Source organism: Hyla sarda (assembly GCF_029499605.1).
Source record: "Hyla sarda isolate aHylSar1 chromosome 1 unlocalized genomic scaffold, aHylSar1.hap1 SUPER_1_unloc_3, whole genome shotgun sequence".
In the NCBI taxonomy this organism is placed as follows: Eukaryota; Metazoa; Chordata; class Amphibia; order Anura; family Hylidae; genus Hyla; species Hyla sarda.
This window is the reverse complement of record NW_026607589.1, coordinates 1,042,355-1,063,271: the sequence shown is the minus strand read 5'-3', so window position 1 is coordinate 1,063,271 and position 20,917 is coordinate 1,042,355. Positions and strand designations below refer to the sequence as shown.

General features: G+C 44.4%; 1 protein-coding gene across 1 annotated transcript in view; it reads left to right on the top strand.

Annotated features, from left to right (window-relative positions):
- The window catches only part of LOC130298177 (uncharacterized), a 185,373-nt gene that overhangs the window by 42,815 nt on the left and 121,641 nt on the right, over nt 1-20,917 (top strand). Inside the window, 5 exon segments of the mRNA XM_056551088.1 lie at nt 1,337-1,480; nt 5,215-5,341; nt 5,425-5,489; nt 5,656-6,031; nt 14,121-14,873. Coding sequence (XP_056407063.1) covers nt 1,337-1,480; nt 5,215-5,341; nt 5,425-5,489; nt 5,656-6,031; nt 14,121-14,873 — 1,465 coding nt within the window.

Sequence of the window (20,917 nt, the reverse complement as noted above, 5' to 3'; positions counted from 1 at the left end):
AAATGGATTTTATTTCTCCATAGAATCTGGTGCGGTTTATCATCGTCTCCTCTTCTTCCCTTCAGGTTTCTCCAATCCAGGATCCTCTGCTGATATCTTCTATATAAGAGAATTCTCCTTGATGACCCATCAACCATGGAGAGAGACAGGAACAAGATGGCCGACAGGATCATAAACCTCACCCTACAGATACTCTTCCGGCTTACTGGAGAGGTGAGGGATTCTGGGAGTGATGTCACATGACCTCATTCTTATCTATGTAATAACAGATGGATATGACTGGAGAGGTGAGGGATTCTGGGAGTGATGTCACATGACCTCATTCTTATCTATGTAATAACAGATGGATATGACTGGAGAGGTGAGGGATTCTGGGAGTGATGTCACATGACCTCATTCATATCTATGTAATAACAGATGGATATGACTGGAGAGGTGAGGGATTCTGGGAGTGATGTCACATGACCTCATTCCTATCTATGTAATAACAGATGGATATGACTGGAGAGGTGAGGGATTCTGGGAGTGATGTCACATGACCTCATTCTTATCTATGTAATAACAGATGGATATGACTGCAGAGGTGAGGGATTCTGGGAGTGATGTAACATGACCTCATTCTTATCTATGTAATAACAGATGGATATGACTGGAGAGGTGAGGGATTCTGGGAGTGATGTCACATGACCTCATTCTTATCTATGTAATAACAGATGGATATGACTAGAGAGGTGAGGGATTCTGAGAGTGATGTCACATGACCTCATTCTTATCTATGTGATAACAGATGGATATGACTGGAGAGGTGAGGGATTCTGGGAGTGATGTCACATGACCTCATTCTTATCTATGTAATAACAGATGGATATGACTGGAGAGGTGAGGGATTCTGGGAGTGATGTCACATGACCTCATTCTTATCCATGTAATAACAGATGGATATGACTGGAGAAGTGAGGGATTCTGGGAGTGATGTCACATGACCTCATTCTTATCTATGTAATAACAGATTGATATGACTGGAGAGGTGAGGGATTCTGGGAGTGATGTCACATGACCTCATTCTTATCTATGTAATAACAGATGGATATGACTGGAGAGGTGAGGGATTCTGGGAGTGATGTCACATGACCTCATTCTTATCTATGTAATAACAGATGGATATGACTGGAGAGGTGAGGGATTATGGGAGTGATGTCACATGACCTCATTCTTATCTATGTAATAACAGATGGATATGACTGTAGTGAGGGATTCTGGGAATGTATGTAGTGATATTAATGTGTCTCTCCATACACAGGATTACACAGTAGTGAAGAAGTCCTCTAGTGGGCGCTGTCGGGCCCCTGTGTGTGAAGGATGGGGAAGAACCCTGAGCCCAATCCCGGGGCCCCCACCTCACTCCCTGATACATGAGGAAATGGATGAACAGAAGATCCTAGAACTCATCAACAAGATGATGGAGCTGCTGACTGGAGAGGTGACCCTGCTGGGAATGCTGGGACATTATACAGTAATGGAGGGGTCTGGTGATGACTGGAGAGGTGACACTGCTGGGACATTATACAGTAATGGAGGGGTCTGGTGATGACTGGAGAGGTGACACTGCTGGGACATTATACAGTAATGGAGGGGTCTGGTGATGACTGGAGAGGTGACACTGCTGGGAATGCTGGGACATTATACAGTAATGGAGGGGTCTGGTGATGACTGGAGAGGTGACACTGCTGGGACATTATACAGTAATGGAGGGGTCTGGTGATGGCTGGAGAGGTGATACTGCTGGGAATGCTGGGAAATTATACAGTAATGGAGGGGTCTGGTGATGACTGGAGAGGTGACACTGCTGGGACATTATACAGGAATGGAGGGGTCTGGTGATGACTGGAGAGGTGACACTGCTGGGACATTATACAGTAATGGAGGGGTCTGGTGGTGACTGGAGAGGTGACACTACTGGGACATTATACAGTAATGGAGGGGTCTGGTGATGACTGGAGAGGTGACACTGCTGAGACATTATACAGTAATGGAGGGGTCTGGTGATGACTGGAGAGGTGACACTGCTGGGACATTATACAGTAATGGATGGGTCTGGTGATGACTGGAGAGGTGACACTGCTGGGACATTATACAGTAATGGAGGGGTCTGGTGATGACTGGAGAGGTGACACTGCTGGGACATTATACAGTAATGGAGGGGTCTGGTGATGACTGGAGAGGTGACACTGCTGGGACATTATATAGTAATGGAGGGGTCTGGTGATGACTGGAGAGGTGACACTGCTGGGACATTATACAGTAATGGAGGGGTCTGGTGATGACTGGAGAGGTGACACTGCTGGGACATTATACAGTAATGGAGGGGTCTGGTGATGACTGGAGAGGTGACACTGCTGGGATATTATACAGTAATGGAGGGGTCTGGTGATGACTGGAGAGGTGACACTGCTGGGACATTATACAGTAATGGAGGGGTCTGGTGATGACTGGAGAGGTGACACTGCTAGGACATTATACAGTAATGGAGGGGTCTGGTGATGACTGGAGAGGTGACACTGCTGGGACATTATACAGTAATGGAGGGGTCTGGTGATGACTGGAGAGGTGACACTGCTGGGAATGCTGGGACATTATACAGTAATGGAGGGGTCTGGTGATGACTGGAGAGATGACACTGCTGGGACATTATACAGTAATGGAGGGGTCTGGTGATGACTGGAGAGGTGACACTGCTGGGAATGCTGGGACATTATACAGTAATGGAGGGGTCTGGTGATGACTGGAGAGGTGACACTGCTGGACATTATACAGTAATGGAGGGGTCTGGTGATGACTGGAGAGGTGACACTGCTGGGACATTATACAGTAATGGAGGGGTCTGGTGATGGCTGGAGAGGTGATACTGCTGGGAATGCTGGGAAATTATACAGTAATGGAGGGGTCTGGTGATGACTGGAGAGGTGACACTGCTGGGACATTATACAGGAATGGAGGGGTCTGGTGATGACTGGAGAGGTGACACTGCTGGGACATTATACAGTAATGGAGAGGTCTGGTGATGACTGGAGAGGTGACACTGCTGGGACATTATACAGTAATGGAGGGGTCTGGTGATGACTGGAGAGGTGACACTGCTGGGACATTATACAGTAATGGAGGGGTCTGGTGATGACTGGAGAGGTGACACTGCTGGGACATTATACAGTAATGGAGGGGTCTGGTGATGACTGGAGAGGTGACACTGCTGGGACATTATACAGTAATGGAGGGGTCTGGTGATGACTGGAGAGGTGACACTGCTGGGACATTATACAGTAATGGAGGGGTCTGGTGATGATTGGAGAGGTGACACTGCTGGGACATTATACAGTAATGGAGGGGTCTGGTGATGACTGGAGAGGTGACACTGCTGGGACATTATACAGTAATGGAGGGGTCTGGTGATGACTGGAGAGGTGATACTGCTGGGAATGCTGGGAAATTATACAGTAATGGAGGGGTCTGGTGATGACTGGAGAGGTGACACTGCTGGGACATTATACAGGAATGGAGGGGTCTGGTGATGACTGGAGAGGTGACACTGCTGGGAATGCTGGGACATTATACAGTAATGGAGGGGTCTGGTGATGACTGGAGAGGTGACACTGCTGGGACATTATACAGTAATGGAGAGGTCTGGTGATGACTGGAGAGGTGACACTGCTGGGACATTATACAGTAATGGAGGGGTCTGGTGATGACTGGAGAGGTGACACTGCTGGGACATTATACGGTAATGGAGGAGTCTGGTGATGACTGGAGAGGTGACACTGCTGGGACATTATACAGTAATGGAGGGGTCTGGTGATGACTGGAGAGGTGACACTGCTGGGACATTATACAGTAATGGAGGGGTCTGGTGATGACTGGAGAGGTGACACTGCTGGGACATTATACAGTAATGGAGGGGTCTGGTGATGACTGGAGAGGTGACACTGCTGGGACATTATACAGTAATGGAGGGGTCTGGTGATGACTGGAGAGGTGACACTGCTGGGACATTATACAGTAATGGAGGGGTCTGGTGATGACTGGAGAGGTGACACTGCTGGGACATTATACAGTAATGGGGGGTCTGGTGATGACTAGAGAGGTGACACTGCTGGGACATTATACAGTAATGGAGGGTTCTGGTGATGACTGGAGAGGTGACACTGCTGGGACATTATACAGTAATGGAGGGTCTGGTGATGACTGGAGAGGTGACACTGCTGGGACATTATACAGTAATGGAGGGTCTGGTGATGACTGGAGAGGTGACACTGCTGGGACATTATACAGTAATGGAGGGGTCTGGTGATGACTGGAGAGGTGACACTGCTGGGACATTATACAGTAATGGAGGGGTCTGGTGATGACTGAAGAGGTGACACTGCTGGGACATTATACAGTAATGGAGGGGTCTGGTGATGACTGGAGAGGTGACACTGCTGGGACATTATACAGTAATGGAGGGGTCTGGTGATGACTGGAGAGGTGACACTGCTGGGACATTATACAGTAATGGAGGGGTCTGGTGATGACTGGAGAGGTGACACTGCTGGGACATTATACAGTATTGGAGGGGTCTGGTGATAACTGGAGAGGTGACACTGCTGGGAATACTGGGACATTATACAGTAATGGAGGGGTCTGGTGATGACTGGAGAGGTGACACTGCTGGGACATTATACAGGAATGGAGGGGTCTGGTGATGACTGGAGAGGTGACACTGCTGGGACATTATACAGTAATGGAGGGGTCTGGTGATGACTGGAGAGGTGACCCTGCTGGGACATTATACAGTAATGGAGGGGTCTGGTGATGACTGGAGAGGTGACACTGCTGGGACATTATACAGTAATGGAGGGGTCTGGTGATGACTGGAGAGGTGACACTGCTGGGACATTATACAGTAATGGAGGGGTCTGGTGATGACTGGAGAGGTGACACTGCTGGGACATTATACAGTAATGGAGGGGTCTGGTGATGACTGGAGAGGTGACACTGCTGGGACATTATACAGTAATGGAGGGGTCTGGTGATGACTGGAGAGGTGACACTGCTGGGACATTATACAGTAATGGAGGGGTCTGGTGATGACTGGAGAGATGACACTGCTGGGAATGCTGGGACATTATACAGTAACACCACTGGAGGGGTCGGGGTGATGACTGTATCATTGTGTGTCAGGTTCCTATAAGGTGTCAGGACGTGGCGGTCTATTTCTCCATGGAGGAGTGGGAGTATGTAGAAGGACACAAGGATCAGTACAAGGATCAGGTCATGATGGAGGATCAGCAGCCCCTCACATCACCAGGTAATAGACATGACTATATACACACGTCCTCTCATTATGTGTATGTAAAGAGTGAATTCAGTCTCTGTATGTGTTCCCTACAGTCAGATCCAGTAAGAGAACAGCACCAGAGAGGTGTCCCTGTCCTCTTCTTCCACAGGATGATCAGGTAGATGGAGATATTCCCTATGATCTGTAGAAGGGCTGTGAAGCTCTTGTGGTCAGTCTCCTCACCCTCCATGACTCCTCATCTCCTGCTCATCTATAACATCACACGTGACTTCTCCTACTGTCTGATGACTTTTACTATATTTCTTCCATATTTTATGAGTCAGGGAGAAGATCTGAACAATATTAATGCTTCAGAGACAGATGTGAGCAGTGATGAGCAGTATAAGGAGGACATTCCTACAGAGAAAGATCTTATCTATATTAATGCTACAGACATAAAGGAAGAAGAGACAGACGTGAGCGGTGATGAGCAGTATAAGGAGGACATTCCTACAGGGAAAGATCTGATCTATATTAATGCTACAGACATAAAGGAAGAAGAGACAGACGTGAGCGGTGATGAGCAGTATAAGGAGGACATTCCTACAGGGAAAGATCTGATCTATATTAATGCTACAGACATAAAGGAAGAAGAAGAAGAGACAGATTTGAGCGGTGATGAGCAGAATGAGAAGGAAATTCCTACAGGGAACTGCCCAGGTGAGTAGTAAAAGTCATAGATTCTGCTCAGTCACTGACTAATAATTTTATATGGAATTTTGTTTAAAGGGGTTCTCCGATGGAAATTAATTATTTTAATCTACTGGTTCTCGAAATTCATCAGTATTGTACATTACTTATATTTAAAAATCTTAATCATTCCAGTACTCATCAGCTGCTGTATGCTCCAGAGGGAGTTGTGTAGTTCTTTCCAGTCTGACCACACTGCTCTCTGCTGACACCTCTGTTCATGTCAGAAACTGGTCAGAGCAGGAGAGGTTTTCTATGAGGATTTGCTTCTGCTGTGGACAGTTCCTGACCTGGACAGAGGTGTCAGCAGAGAGCACTGTGGGGCCACAATCACATTACAGTCTTATCCAAAGTAACTTATAGAGAATCTGACCCCTTGTTCTCCACACTAAAGCCAATATACGGGGTTATAGTGGGGTAAACAGCTTTACAAAGAGGGGTCACTTACTCACACCCGTGTAGTATATGCAGAGTTCCGGCGCTGTAATCTTTAGCTGCATTGCTACGTTGTGAGAGATTGTTCTGTATTACAAACTGGAGAAATGTGATTTCCACGAAGGTCACAAACGTTTTCCACCCTGAAAGCTGCCGTCACCACACTCCCATCCTGGGTCACCACAACCCAGCTTTCCCATTCATACGATACGTCTGAGACAGAATAGGTGTCTCACCTTCCTACCCCAGAGAGACCATTTTATCCTTATAGCTTTCTTACCAGGAAACTTTCATCAGTGGCCATCATTTGTCCCTCAAGGAGTGGCCGCACTTGTCTGTGGGTACTACCGGACCTATTCTAATTCTTATGGATCACAAACACTTCATTTACCTCCCTGCGGCCAAATGTTTATCTCTAGGACAGGCTAGGTGGGCTCTCTTCTTCTTCTCCCCATTTTATTATGTGTCTCCTTTCTTCTTGGCACTAAGAACACTAAGGACGGGTTCAAATGGCTGAAAATGTGCGGAATGAACACCCAGAAAACACGGGCGACATTCCGCAGATTTGAAGGATCCGATGGTCGTCTCATTTCTGAGCGGAATCTGCAGAAAGAATAAACAAGTCTATCTGGACTTTCCGTCGTGTGCACAGTGCAGCAGAATCTTATAGAAGTCGCCTCGACAGCACATATACTAAAATCTTATGGAAATCAAGCGGACTCTGCTGCAGCTTAGTGTCCGTGTGGAATATTCCTGCAGAATTCTGCGGTGTGAACATAACCTAAAGCTGATGCCCTGTCTCATACCAGTCATACCTGCTGACCGTATTCTAGCCCTATATGTAGTACTGTCACCTGCCTGTTGGGGGCCCCATTCTCACCGCTCTAAGCTCTGCTCCTGTTCTGACCTCTATAACTTTTATATTTTTCCACCTACGGATCTGTATTAGGGTTTATTGTTTGCGCCATGAGCTGTAGTTTTTTGTAGGTTTTTTCTCTGGGATTAATAAATAAATAGGTCGGCCAGACGAGGTGCGGCTATCTGGCTGCCCACTTGTTCCATATTGTTTGGGAATCTCCTCTGTAAGTTCCTGATACTGCTCATTCATACAGTGTATGGGTTTATCTATTGGAGCCTATAACTTGCCTGTTGGGTCTTCTAGGATGTGGAGCGGAGCCCTCTGGGATTGGCCAGAAAACTCATTGCTCAGTATTGGATTAGAGCCGCTCCTCCTACTGAGTTTTTGGAATAAATGGGTATCAAGCTTTTCTTCTCCTCGCCCCACAACCCACAATCTAATGTTACCATGGAACGTTTTCATCAGGTCTTGGAGTAATTTCTGCTCTTCTATATTTCGGACCGGTTACCCTTGGGCGGAGTTTGCCTGTAACAACGCCGTGAATTCATCCTCGAGTGTGATTCCGTTTCTGACTACAGTATCGAACCCTCCTTATTACTCTGAATTCTCCACCAGTAAACGTTCCGGCATTAGAAAACCATCTCCAGTAACCCCAGTCCACATGGGTATTATTCCAAGGATCGCTCTAGAGGTCCATGTAGCGGAAGCTCCAGAATGACTGTAAGACAATTAATGACACCCTCCTTGAAGGTCCGGGAGAGGGTATGGATGTCCACCCGAAACAAGATTCCCTGCACTTCTACCATAAAATTGGCTCCCCTGTATATTGGGCCCGACCACGTACTTTGACAGGTTAAAGGGAATTCCAGGAATAAAAAAACAGGCCTTTTTTTTTTCTTTCAAAGACCGCGCCCTGTTTGTCTCCACTTTGGATGTGGTTTTACAACTTGTCTCCATTCACTTCAATGGAACTGAGCTGCAGAACCACACCCAACCTGGAGACAGACAGGGAGAGGTCTTTGAAAAAAAAAAAAGGCCTGTTTTTTTATTCCTGGAATGTTGCCTATGAACTTAACCTCGTGCCCTCCATACAGACTTCCAAGGTCATCCACATTTCATTCTTAACCCCTTAAGGACTGTTCCCTTTTTCACCTTAAGGACTCGGCCATTTTTTGCAATTCTGACCACTGTCACTTTAAACATTAATAACTCTGGAATGCTTTTAGTTATCATTCTGATTCCGAGATTGTTTTTTCGTTACATATTCTACTTTATGTTAGTGGTAACATTTTGTGGTAACTTGCATCCTTTCTTGGTGAAAAATCTCAAAATTTGATGAAAAATTTGAAAATGTTGCATTTTTCTAACTTTGAAGCTCTCTGCTTGTAAGGAAAATGGATATTCCAAATATTTTTGATGTCTACTTTATATTTGCATCATAAAATTGACGTTTTTACTTTTGGAAGACACCAGAGGCTTCAAAGTTCAGCAGCAATTTTCCAATTTTTCACAAAATTTTGAAACTCACTTTTTTTCAGGGACCAGTTCAGAAATACCCCACAAATGACCCCATTATAAAAACTGCACCCCACAAAGTATTCAAAATGACATTCAGTCAGCGTTTTAACCCTTTAGGTGTTTCACAGGAATAGCAGCAAAGTGAAGGAGGTAAGGCAAGGGGTAAAAAGGAGAACATTTTTACTTGTATTTGAAACCCAATTTCTCTCTCGTAAATTGCTCAGCGAGCGCAGTAGAGGGCTCAGAAGGGAAGGAGCGAAAAATGGTTTTTGGGGGGCATGTCACCTTTAGGAAGCCCCTATGGTGCCAGAACAGCAAAAAACCCACATGGCATACCATTTTGGAAACTAGACCCCTCGGGGAACATAACAAGGGGTAAAGTGAACCTTAATACCCCACAGGTGATTCACGACTTTTGCATATGTAAAAAAAAAATAAAAAATTCCCTAAAATGCTTGGTTTCCCAAAAGTTTTACATTTTTAAAAAGGGTAATAGCAGAAAATTCCCATTTGGCTTTTTGAAAGCAAATTTTGCTCTGGGGGCATGCCGCATTTAGGAAGCCCCTATGGTGCCAGAACAGCAAAAAAAAAAACACATGGCATACCATTTTGGAAACTAGACCCCTCGGGGAACGTAACAAGGGGTTAAGTGAACCTTAATACCCTACAGGTGTTTCACGACTTTTGCATATGTAAAAAAAAAAAAAAAATTGTACCTAAAATGCTTCTTTTCCCAAAAATTTTACATTTTTAAAAAGGGTAAAGCAGAAAATTTGTAACACAATTTCTCCCGAGTACGGCGATACCCCATATGTGGCCCTAAACTGTTGCCTTGAAATACGACAGGGCTCCAAAGTTAGAGCGCCATGCGTATTTGAGGCCTAAATTAGGGATTGCATAGGGGTGGACATAGGGGTATTCTACGCCAGTGATTCCCAAACAGGGGGCCTCCAGCTGTTGTAAAACTCCCAGCATGCCTGGACAGTCAGTGGCTATCTGGTAATACTGGGAGTAGTTGTTTTGCAACAGCTGGAGGCTCCGTTTTGGAAACAGTGGCGTACCAGACGTTTTTCATTTTTATTGGGGAGGGGAGGGGGGCTGTGTAGGGGTATGTGTATATGTAGTGTTTTTTACTTTTTATTTTATTTTGTGTTAGTGTAGTGTAGTGTTTTTAGGGTACAGTCACACGGGCGGGGTTCACAGTAGTTTCTCGCTGGCAGTTTGAGCTGCGGCAGAAAATTTGCCGCAGCTCAAACTTGCAGCCGGATACTTACTGTAAACCTCCGCCCATGTGAGTGTACCCTGTATGTTCACATTGGCGGGGGAGAAACATCCAGCTGTTGCAAAACTACAACTCCCAGCATGTACGGTCTATCAGTGCATGCTGGGAGTTGTAGTTTTGCAACAGCTGGAGGCACACTGGTTGTGAAACACCGAGTTTGGTAACAAAATCAGTGTTTTGCAACCAGTGTGCCTTCAGCTGTTGCAAAAGCTACAACCCCCAGCATGTACGGACAGCGGAAGGGCATGCTGGGTCTTGTAGTTATGCAACAGCTGGAGGCATACTACTTTGGCTGGGGATGCTGGGGATTGTAGTTATGCAATAGCTGGAAACACACTGGTTTGCTACTTAACTCAGTGTGCCTTCAGCTGTTGCAAAACTACAACTTTCAGCAGTCACCGACAGCCAACGGGCATGCTGGGAGTTGTAGTTATGCAACCAGCAGATGCACCACTACAACTCCCAGCATGCACTTTAGCTGTTTGTGCAAGCTGGGAGTTGTAGTTACACAACAGCTGAAGGTACACTTTTCCATAGAAAAAATGTGCCTCCAGCTGTTGCAACTATAAGGGCATGCTGGGAGTTGTGGTGGTCTGCCTCCTGCTGTTGCATAACTACAGCTCCCAGCATGCCCTTTTTGCATGCTGGAAGCTGTTGCTAAGCAACAGCAGGAGGCTGTCACTCACCTCCAACGATCCAGCCGCACAGGTCAGTTTCTCGCCGTCGCTGCTGCTCCTGGGGCCCCGATCCCAGCATTCACGCCGGGGATCGGGGTCCCCAGCTCCCGGTGTGCACGTCCCGCACCCGCTCACATCCTCCGGAAGAGGGGCGGAGCGGGTTGCGGGAGTGACACCCGCAGCAGGCGCCCTGATTGGTCGGCCGGGAAACCGGCCGACGAATCAGGGCGATCGTGAGGTTGCACCAGTGCCACCTTACCCCTGCTGGCTCTGACTATTCGGGGCCGTCTCTGACGGCCATCGCCGACATGGGGGGACATAATGACCCCCCTGGGCGATATGCCGGGATGCCTGCTGAACGATTTCAGCAGCGGTGGGGGGGCCGGGAATGGACAGGACGTACTCAAACATCCTGAGTCCTTAAGGACTCGGAAAAGGGGCCGTTTGTGTACGTCCTGCGTCCTTAAGGGGTTAAAGTTGTTGTTATGCAATCACTACACCTCACTACACCTTGACGAGGTCGGATTATGAGGTCTGCAGTATCCTTGACTCCCATATGTCCAGGGGCGGCCTCCAGTATCTAATCCTCTGGAAAGGCTATGGAGCAGAGGAACGGTCCTGGGTCCCAGCTACAGATGTACGCGCTCCTGCCTTTCTCTGTGTCTTTCATGCTTAAAGGGGTACTCCGGTGGAAAACAAATTTTTTTAAATCAACTGGTGCCAAAAAGTTTTAACAGATTTGTAAATTACTTCTATTTAAAAATCTTAATCCTTCCAGCACTTATCAGCCTCTGTATACTACAGAGGAAGTTCTTTTCATTTTGAATTTCTTTTCTGTCTGAAACAGTGCTCTGTATACTGCTGCTATCTCTATGGGATCAGGATATATAGTAGTTATACACCTCCCCTCCAGCTCAGTCTGTATACTGCTGCTATCTCTATGGGATCAGGATATATAGTAGTTATACACCTCCCCTCCAGCTCAGTCTGTATACTACTGCTGCTATCTCTATGTTATCAGGATATAAAGTAGTTATATACCTCCCCTCCAGCTTTATCTGTATACTGCTGCTGCTATCTCTATGGGATCGGGATATATAGTAATTATACACCTCCCCTCCAGCTCTATCTGAATACTGTTGCTATCTGTATGGGATCAGGATATATAGTAGCTATACACCTCCCCTCCAGCTCTATCTGTATACTGCTGCTATATCCATGGGATCAGGATACATGGCAGTTATACACCTCCCCTCCAGCTGTATCTGTATACTGCTGCTATATCCATGGGATCAGGATACATGGCAGTTATACACCTCTCCTCCAGCTCAATCTGTATACGGCTGCTATCTCTATGGGATCAGGATATATAGTAATTATACACCTCCCCTCCAGCTCTATCTGAATACTGTTCCTATCTGTATGGGATCAGGATATATAGTAGCTATACACCTCCCCTCTAGCTCTATCTGTATACTGCTGTTATCTCTATGGGATCAGGATATATAGTAGATGTACACCTCCCCCTCCAGCTCTATCTGTATACTGCTGCTATCTCTATGGGATCAGGATATATAGTAGATATATGCCTCCTCTCCAGCTCTATCTGTATACTGCTGCAGTTATCTCTATGGGATCAGGATATATAGTAGATATATGCCTCCTCTCCAGCTCTATCTGTATACTGCTGCTGTTATCTCTATGGGATCAGGATATATAGTAGTTATACACCTTCCCTCCAGCTCTATCTGTATACTGCTGCTATATCCATGGGATCAGGATACATAGCAGTTATACACCTCTCCTCCAGCTCAATCTGTATACTGCTGCTATCTCTATGGGATCAGGATATATAGTAGATATAGGCCTCCTCTCCAGCTCTATCTGTATACTGCTGCTGTTATCTCTATGGGATCAGGATATATAGTAGTTATACACCTTCCCTAAGGCTGTGTCCATACATTGTATATTTGCCATGATTTTCCAAATTTGGCTATTACCATAGTTGCGCAAATTGCAGAAAAACCATGTAACCATGGAAACGTGTGAACGAATCTGAAGACTTAAAATCTACAGAAAACAACTAAATTGTAAATATAGGTAAAGTTTTGCCTCAATACTGCAATATTTTTCAAAAAAACCCTCACCTTGAATAAGAAAGTGCCCTGATAAGTTCCATAAGGTATGGGGGGGGCCGGTGTGGTTCTCCGTCCTTACTCTCCCTCGGCTTTCACCTCTTTTCTGTCCGCCGCACTCTTGGCTCCTCCTTTTAATCTTTTCCTCTTGTCTGTGGGCGGAGTACCCCTTTAAGGTTCCCGGTTTAGGTTGTATTGTGTCTGTAGTCAGTGACTGTGTTATGCAGCTGTCCTCACTCTGTATACATCATGCTGTGCTGAATGGGATTTTGTCATAGACTTCCATGGTCTGTACTTACACTGTTTGCTTTTTGTTGTCATTGTTTTTAAAACGTAGTAAAGTGTAACGAAAACTATGAAAATTAGATATCGCTGTGATTGTATGGACCGGACTTAATGCACAGTTAATACAATGTAAGATCAGTCCCACAAAAAACAAGCCCTAAAATGCAGTGTAGATGGAAAAATAAGAGAGTTATGGCTATGAGGAGAGGAGGAAAAAATGAAAACACAATTTCCTTGGTTGTTAAGGGGTTAAAGGGGTATTCCAGGATTTTTTTTTACTATGCTACAGGGGCTGTAAAGTCAGTGTAGTCCATAATATAGTGTCTGTACCTGTGTGTGACGGTTTTCTCACAATTCTTCTGTGATTTTCTCCCCAATATTTATTTTCACCAGCATACAAAATGACTGTTGTCTCAGATTTTTCCCAGGTTGCAATGCGGCCGAGACCTGACATCACTAGTCACCTGATGACAGAGAGCCTGTCTGCTTCAATGGGTGGAGCGATCGCTTGGTGGGAGAGAGATCAATCTACAACTAATGCCACAGCTGTAGGCACCCTGATTGAAAACCACAGGTCTTTTGAATGGATGCAGCTCATTTATGTTTCAATGGGTGGGGTGGGTGATGTGTGGAAGGGAGTAAAATGGAATTATGGGATTTGTAGGCAAAGAAGGAAACTCAAACAGGAAATACCAGTTCACAAAAAGCCACAGTGTTATGTAATCTCACAACATAGCCATATAGCCCCAAAACAAGTGCAGATCCTTCCTAAGCATGTCCATTACTGTCAGACAGGTACCTACTAAAATCACCTTATGGTGGAGAACCCCTTTAATACTGATAATAAAATCTGTTTTATTCTCTGCAGATTCTTGTAGCAGGAGATCAGAGGAGAATCTTATATCTTCAGATTATAAAGCAGATGATGATATCACACAAGATACATATGAAGAACATTCCATTATCCCAGATACACCCTCAGCCCTTCACAGCCAAGATCTGTCATCTCATCCTTATATACAGGTCCTGTCTTCTCAGTCATCACAGGATGTTCAGCAAAATAAAAGCCACAGAAGGAATGATGGACATCAAAGAGATCACACAGGAGAGAAACCATATTCATGCTCAGAATGTGGGAAATGTTTTAGTTTTAAATCAGGTCTTGTTACACATCAAAGAACTCACACAGGAGAGAAGCCATTTTCATGTTCAGAATGTGGGAAATGTTTTAATCAGAAATCAATTCTTATTGTACATAAAAGAACTCACACAGGAGAGAAGCCCTTTTCATGTTCAGAATGTGGGAAATGTTTTACTTTTCAATCAAGTCTTGTTAAACATCAAAGAACTCATACAGGAGAGAAGCCATTTTCATGTTTAGAATGTGGAAAATGTTTTGCTCAGAAATCAGATCTTGTTAAACATCAAAGAACTCACACAGGGAAGAAGCCATTTTCATGTTCAAAATGTGGGAAATGTTTTACTCAGAAACCACATCTTGTTGTGCATCAAATAACTCACACAGGAGAGAAGCCATTTTCATGTTCAAAATGTGGGAAATGTTTTACACAGAAGTCAAGTCTTCATCAGCATCAAAGAAAAGAACTCACACAGGGGAGAAGTCAATTCAGAGGAATAAATGATGCAGATACATCTATATATTAACCATGTACATAGGATAGTTGACAGTAATATATATATATATCATTTCCAAACTTGTTACCAATTTTTAAGAAGTTCTCTATATTATATTATTTATTATCCTTTATATTCATCTCCGCACACTGGACTTATAATAAATGTAATATTGTCCCTGACGTTGTATATAGGGAATGTAACGCGTCAGTGTTGTCCCCGCCCCCTTCTCATTATGATTATAGAGACTTTAATTCAAGGCATCAGACAGGATCCGCGCGTCTCCCTCGAAGATCGTCTCTTCTGAACATAAGACGCTGCAGATACTTTTATTTATCACAAACCCTAGACCAGCGTTTCCCGTCTTGACGTCTATTTTCGGTCTCAGATCATAAAATCCATTTTTCTATATGAGAAGTCGTCAATATGTCAGCGTCCCCCGGGTTCAGTAAACATGGGTGTAATTCTTTTCCTTTTCTTTGTCCTCCCCGGGGTATAAAATCCCTAGAGATCTGATCACATCTGGTACAAGATCTCTTTACTTCACACTTTGCGCCATTATTACACGGATTGAAGACCCAGTTACACGCTCGTAAATTCCCATATATGTCGCGGATTGGAAGGAAAAAGGTTCTTTATTTATTCTTTTACATAAACAATTGCATAACGAATACAAAGTAATAAAGTTTACCTCTTCAAGAAGTTGCTCAAAATTCTAACAATGTTTCTCATATTTAAAGGAGTACTCCGGCGCGCACTTTTTTCCTTTTATCCCATCCGGGCTGCAAAATAAAAGTAAACGCACTTTCTCTTACCTGCCAATGAGCCCCCGGAGCTCCGGTACAGTCCGGTACAGGTGTTCGGTCCCCGGGCTGTATTCTTCTTACTTCCTGTTAGCCCGGCACGTCACATGGAGCTTCAGCCTATCACCGGCTGCAGTGATGTCCCGCCTCTGCTGGTGATAGGCTGAAGCTCCGTGTGACGTGCCGGGCTAACAGGAAGTAAGAAGAATACAGCCCGGGGACCGAACACCTGTACCGGAGTGTACCGGAGCTCCGGGGGCTCGTTGGCAGGTAAGAGAAAGTGCGTTTACTTTTATTTTGCAGCCCGGAAGGGATAAAAGGAAAAAAGTGTGCGCCGGAGTACTCCTTTAACTGAAAGAAGAGAAACTGGTTAATCAAATGTTTAATATTTCAGAGTTTGTCTAATTTAAGGAAAATTCTCCTATTGTCTAGTAAGTAAAGATGAGTCGAGAGCAAAGAAAAAAGAAATGAGAGAAAAAGAAAGAAAGAAAGAAAGAAAGAAAAAGAAGGGGAGAGAAGAGAAAAAAAACAAAAATAAAACCCCAAAAACTTAGAAATAGGTTAAAATTGTAACTTTGCCTAAACCTAAATTCCAGCCATTTGGTCCAATCTCTAGTGAACAGTTTTAAATGATCTGTAACAGATGTAATGGATCGCTCCATGGTAACGTTACATTGAACTGTATTAATAATATGCTGAAGATCAGGTATCTCTTCGCTTTTCCAAGTATATGAATTGGGATAGTTATTTCCGAAAAAGGGATTTCTCCCAGACCCAAATGTAATAATGTCACCTCTGGGCCCCAGGGAAAGGTGAACCCCATAATGTGGTTCAAAGTCAAATGAATCTTCTGCCAGAAGTCAGAAATGAAGTCACATTCCCACCATACATGAAGAAAAGTGCCCGATCGTGTATTACAGCGCCAGCGTTTCTGGATACATTTTTGAGAGCAAAAAAGGGTCGTGTTCCCGACATTTTCACAAAAACCCAACATATTTACTAAGGTTTCCACAGGAAATGTGGATTTGAGCCGAGGAAAACCGGACAGATCAGATCATGTGTAAAAAAAAAGCAAAATGTAGGGAAAAGTGCAAAATGTAGAGAAATCTTAGTAAATACCGTGGGGAAAAATTGTAGGGAATTAAAACCCACAAAGAAACCTCCACAAGACTCTTATAAATCAGGGACATTATGTGACATTTTTGAGCTCAGTGTAAAGATGTGAATCCATTGTTCCTCACTAAAAGTCTTTCCTAAATCCTGTTCCCACTTCTTACAGCAATCAGGGAGTCCAGGATTAGGTAACAAGGTATTAGAAGCTTTTCATACTCCCTTAGTAGATAAACATGGGGTACATTTTTTTTTTACTATATAATGAATTGGGTCTGGAACATGTTTAGAGATGAGACATAATATCGTAACTGTATTTATAACATTCTGTAGTGGGAAGTGAGAATGTTTGAGCAATTTGTTGAACTGGTCGGAGCCGGCTATCCTCTCATATATCGGAGTATATAAATATATAAAATTATTATTAGGAATTTGTGTCTGAATTATATCCAGGGGCAGGTCCCTAAGACTTAACAGAAGTATTGAATCAAGGGAAGAGACCAAATACGAAAAGCTGCTAACATGGTGGGGCAAATGTTAGATGGAATACTATATGATAGACGCGAGATCCAGTTCTAAAAATAATGAACCTGAGGGTACAAAGAGGTTTCTATATGTACCCACAGTTTAGAGCAGTCATTTGTCCACCATGGTTTAACCTGGTCCAGCAGCGAGGCTTCATATCATTATAAATCTGGGCAGCTCAACCCGCCTCTGTCTCCAGAGAGACATATCATATATACTCGAGTATAACCCGACCCGAATATAAGCCGAGGCCCCTAATTTCACCCCGAAAACCCAGGAAAAGTTATTGACTCGACTATAAGCCTAGGATGGGAAATACATCATCCCCCCCGTCATCATCCAGACCCCCATCATTAACACCCCCATCATCATCACCTGTCATCATCCCCCCCATCATCATCACCCTGTCATCATCCCCCCTTCATCATCCCCCCCATCATCATCACCGTGTCATCATCACCGCCTGTCAATCCCTTCATCAGTGGTCTTCAACCTGCGGACCTACAGCTGTTTCAAAACTACAACTCCCAGCATGCCCGCGGCTGTCCAGGCATGCTGGGAGTTGTAGTTTTGAAACATCTGGAGGTCCGCAGGTTGAAGACCACTGCGGCCTTCGTCATCATCCAGACCCCCCCCCCCCCTTTTAGTTTTCTACTCACCTCCCCTCAGTGGGAAGGAAGGGTGATCTGGTCCGGGCCATCTATACTGCAGGGACCGTCCGGGTTAGTCGTTCCGGGCTGTCCATCTTCACCGGGAGGCCCTCTTCTCCGCTCTGGGCCAGCCCCGGACTAGTGACGTTGCCTTGACGACGACGCGCATGAACGTCCCTGTGCGTCGTAGTCATGGCAACGTCACTAGTCCGGGGCTGGCCCAGAGCGGAGAAGAGGGCCTCCCGGTGAAGATGGACAGCCCGGAACGACTAACCCTCCCCACTGGACGGTCCCTGCAGCATAGATGGCCCGGACCAGATCACCCTTCTTTCCCACCGAGGGGAGGTGAGTAGAAAACTAAAGGGGGGGTCTGGATGATGACGAAGGCCCGGCAGTGGTCTTCAACCTGCGGACCTCCAGATGTTTCAAAACTACAACTCCCAGCATGCCCAGACAGCCGATGACTGAAAAACTCGGCTTATACTCGAGTATATACGGTAGATACTGGAAAGCCAAATAAATTACTTAAGATGTTGTTGAAGAAATCGAATTCTGTATTTGGGGACCTGAACCGGCAGGTCCAGAAATAATAAAGAATTTGGATAGTAGAAGCATTTTAGTAGCTGCAATCTGACCCACCCATGATGTAGGAAACCTTGAATAATTAGATATATTCCTAGATATATATATGTGATCATAGTGTAACTGATTTTTTGTGTCCCCTGTATAGATTTATCATTAGTAATATTGGTCTTTGTGATACTGGGTTTTATTTAGCGACTATGGGGGAGATTTATCAAAACCTGTGGAGGGGAAAAGTGGTGCAGTTGCCCATAGCAACCAATCAGATCGCTTTTCTCATTTTTAAAGATGCCTGTGCAAAATGAAAGAAGTGATCTGATTGGTTGCTTTGGACAACTGCACCGCTCTTCCTCAGGTTTTGATAAATCTCCCCCATTATTCGGTCACTGTGTGGGGTACTGTATGATAATGAGGTGACGGTATTATTTGTCCTGTGTGTAGTGGTATTATTGATTGTGTTGCTATTAGTATACTGGTTTTATTTGGTATGGTTGGGAGGGGAGTCAAAGTTTTGTGAACAGCCTGTCTATAATAGTTAAAGGGGTATTCCTGGAATTTTATTTATTTGACTATGCTACAGGGGCTGTAAAGTTAGTGTAGTACATAATATAGTGTCTGTACCTGTGTGTGACGGTTTTCTCACAATTCTTATGTGATTTTCACCCCAATATTTATTTTTAACAGCATACAAAATGACTGTTGTCTCAGATTTTTCCCACCTTGCAATGCGGCCAAGATATTACATCACTAGTCAGCTGATGACAGGGAGCCTGTATGCTTCAATAGGTGGAGGGATCGCTTGGTGGAAGAGAGATCAATCTGCAACTAATGCAACAGCTGGAGGCACCCTGATTGAAAAACACAGGTCTTTTGAATGGCTGCCGCTCATTTATGTTTCAATGGGTGGGGTGGCTCATGTGTAGGAGGGAGGAAAATGGAATTATGGGATTTGTAGGCAAAGAAGGAAACTAAAACAGGAAATACCAGTTCACAAAAAGCTAGCCACAGTGTTATGGTAATCTCACAACATGGGCATTAACCCCCAAGACAAGCGCAGATCCTTCCTAAGCATGTCCATTACTGTCTGCCAGGTACGTACTAAATCATCTTAAGGTGGAGAACCCCTTTAATCCACCACTGCATGTGCCTATATATATATATATATATATATATATATATATATATTTCTTAGTTCTACACCCTGTTCTGGTGTTGTCAAAGTCCCAGCTTTATCCATAGTGTAAGACATTATTGCTGAGACATAATATACTGCAGTATTTCATAGCAATGGTTGGACTTTTCCCCATGTTCACACACAGTATTTTGGCTGAAAATATTCTGTTTCTTTGTTTTAGGGTATGGTCCCACGTAGCACTTACGCAGTGTATTTCCCGCTGTGCAGCACATTTTGCGCAGCATGAAATTTTCTTTGTAAGCGCTTCTTGGGACTGTACCCTAAATAATTGGTGGTCTCAGCAGCCAGATTCTCACTGTCAAAGATTGAATACAAGTTGAGGTATACTTTTAAGTGTCAGACCCTTTTTTTTTGTCCATTTACATGCTAAAATCTGGTCATATTTCGACTTGAAATGCTGCACGTATTTTGGGAGAGATTCACGAATACTTGTGCAGAGAAAAAGTTGACCAGTTGCCTATAGCAACCAATCGGATCACTTCTTTCTTTTTATAAAAGGTCTCTGAAAGATAAAAGAAGCCATCTGATTGGCTGCTATGGGCAACTGCTCTACTTTTCCTCAGCACAAGCCTTGATGAATCTCCCCTCTTGTGCTATAAAGATATGACCCAAATTAAAAAGGTTTTTTTGTACTATTTCTTTTGGTAAGGGGTGGTGGTGTATGGGGTCCTGAAATTCCTGATGGTGGCCCTGGTCAGGGGGGATGTAAGTATCATTCCTAAATAAGGTATCTGGCCATCAGTCCATCTATATGGATATAGATTCTGAACTCTGATTTAAGTTCTATTGGTATTCCTATGCTCAGAATTTGGGACTTAGAGGAGTTGATTTTATAACAACTGATTTTGAGTAATACGTTCGAAAGATTGCTCAGGACACGTCATGCTTAAAAAGGACATCGTCGGCAAAAAGATGAGTGTGATGTTCTTTGGTGCCTATCATAACTTCCGTAATGTCTTGTGAGGTTCTGATATGTTGAGCCAGGGGTTCCATAAAGCAAAAATAGGGCACCCCTACCTGGTACCATTTGAAATTTCAAATTCATTCGATATGGCTCCTGCCTTCCCAAAATTTTCCTCTAGGCCAAACTTCGATAGGACCTGCGCAGGTACCCCCAGTGTACATGGTCGAACGCCTTCTCCGCATCCAAAGTTAGGAGCAGAGA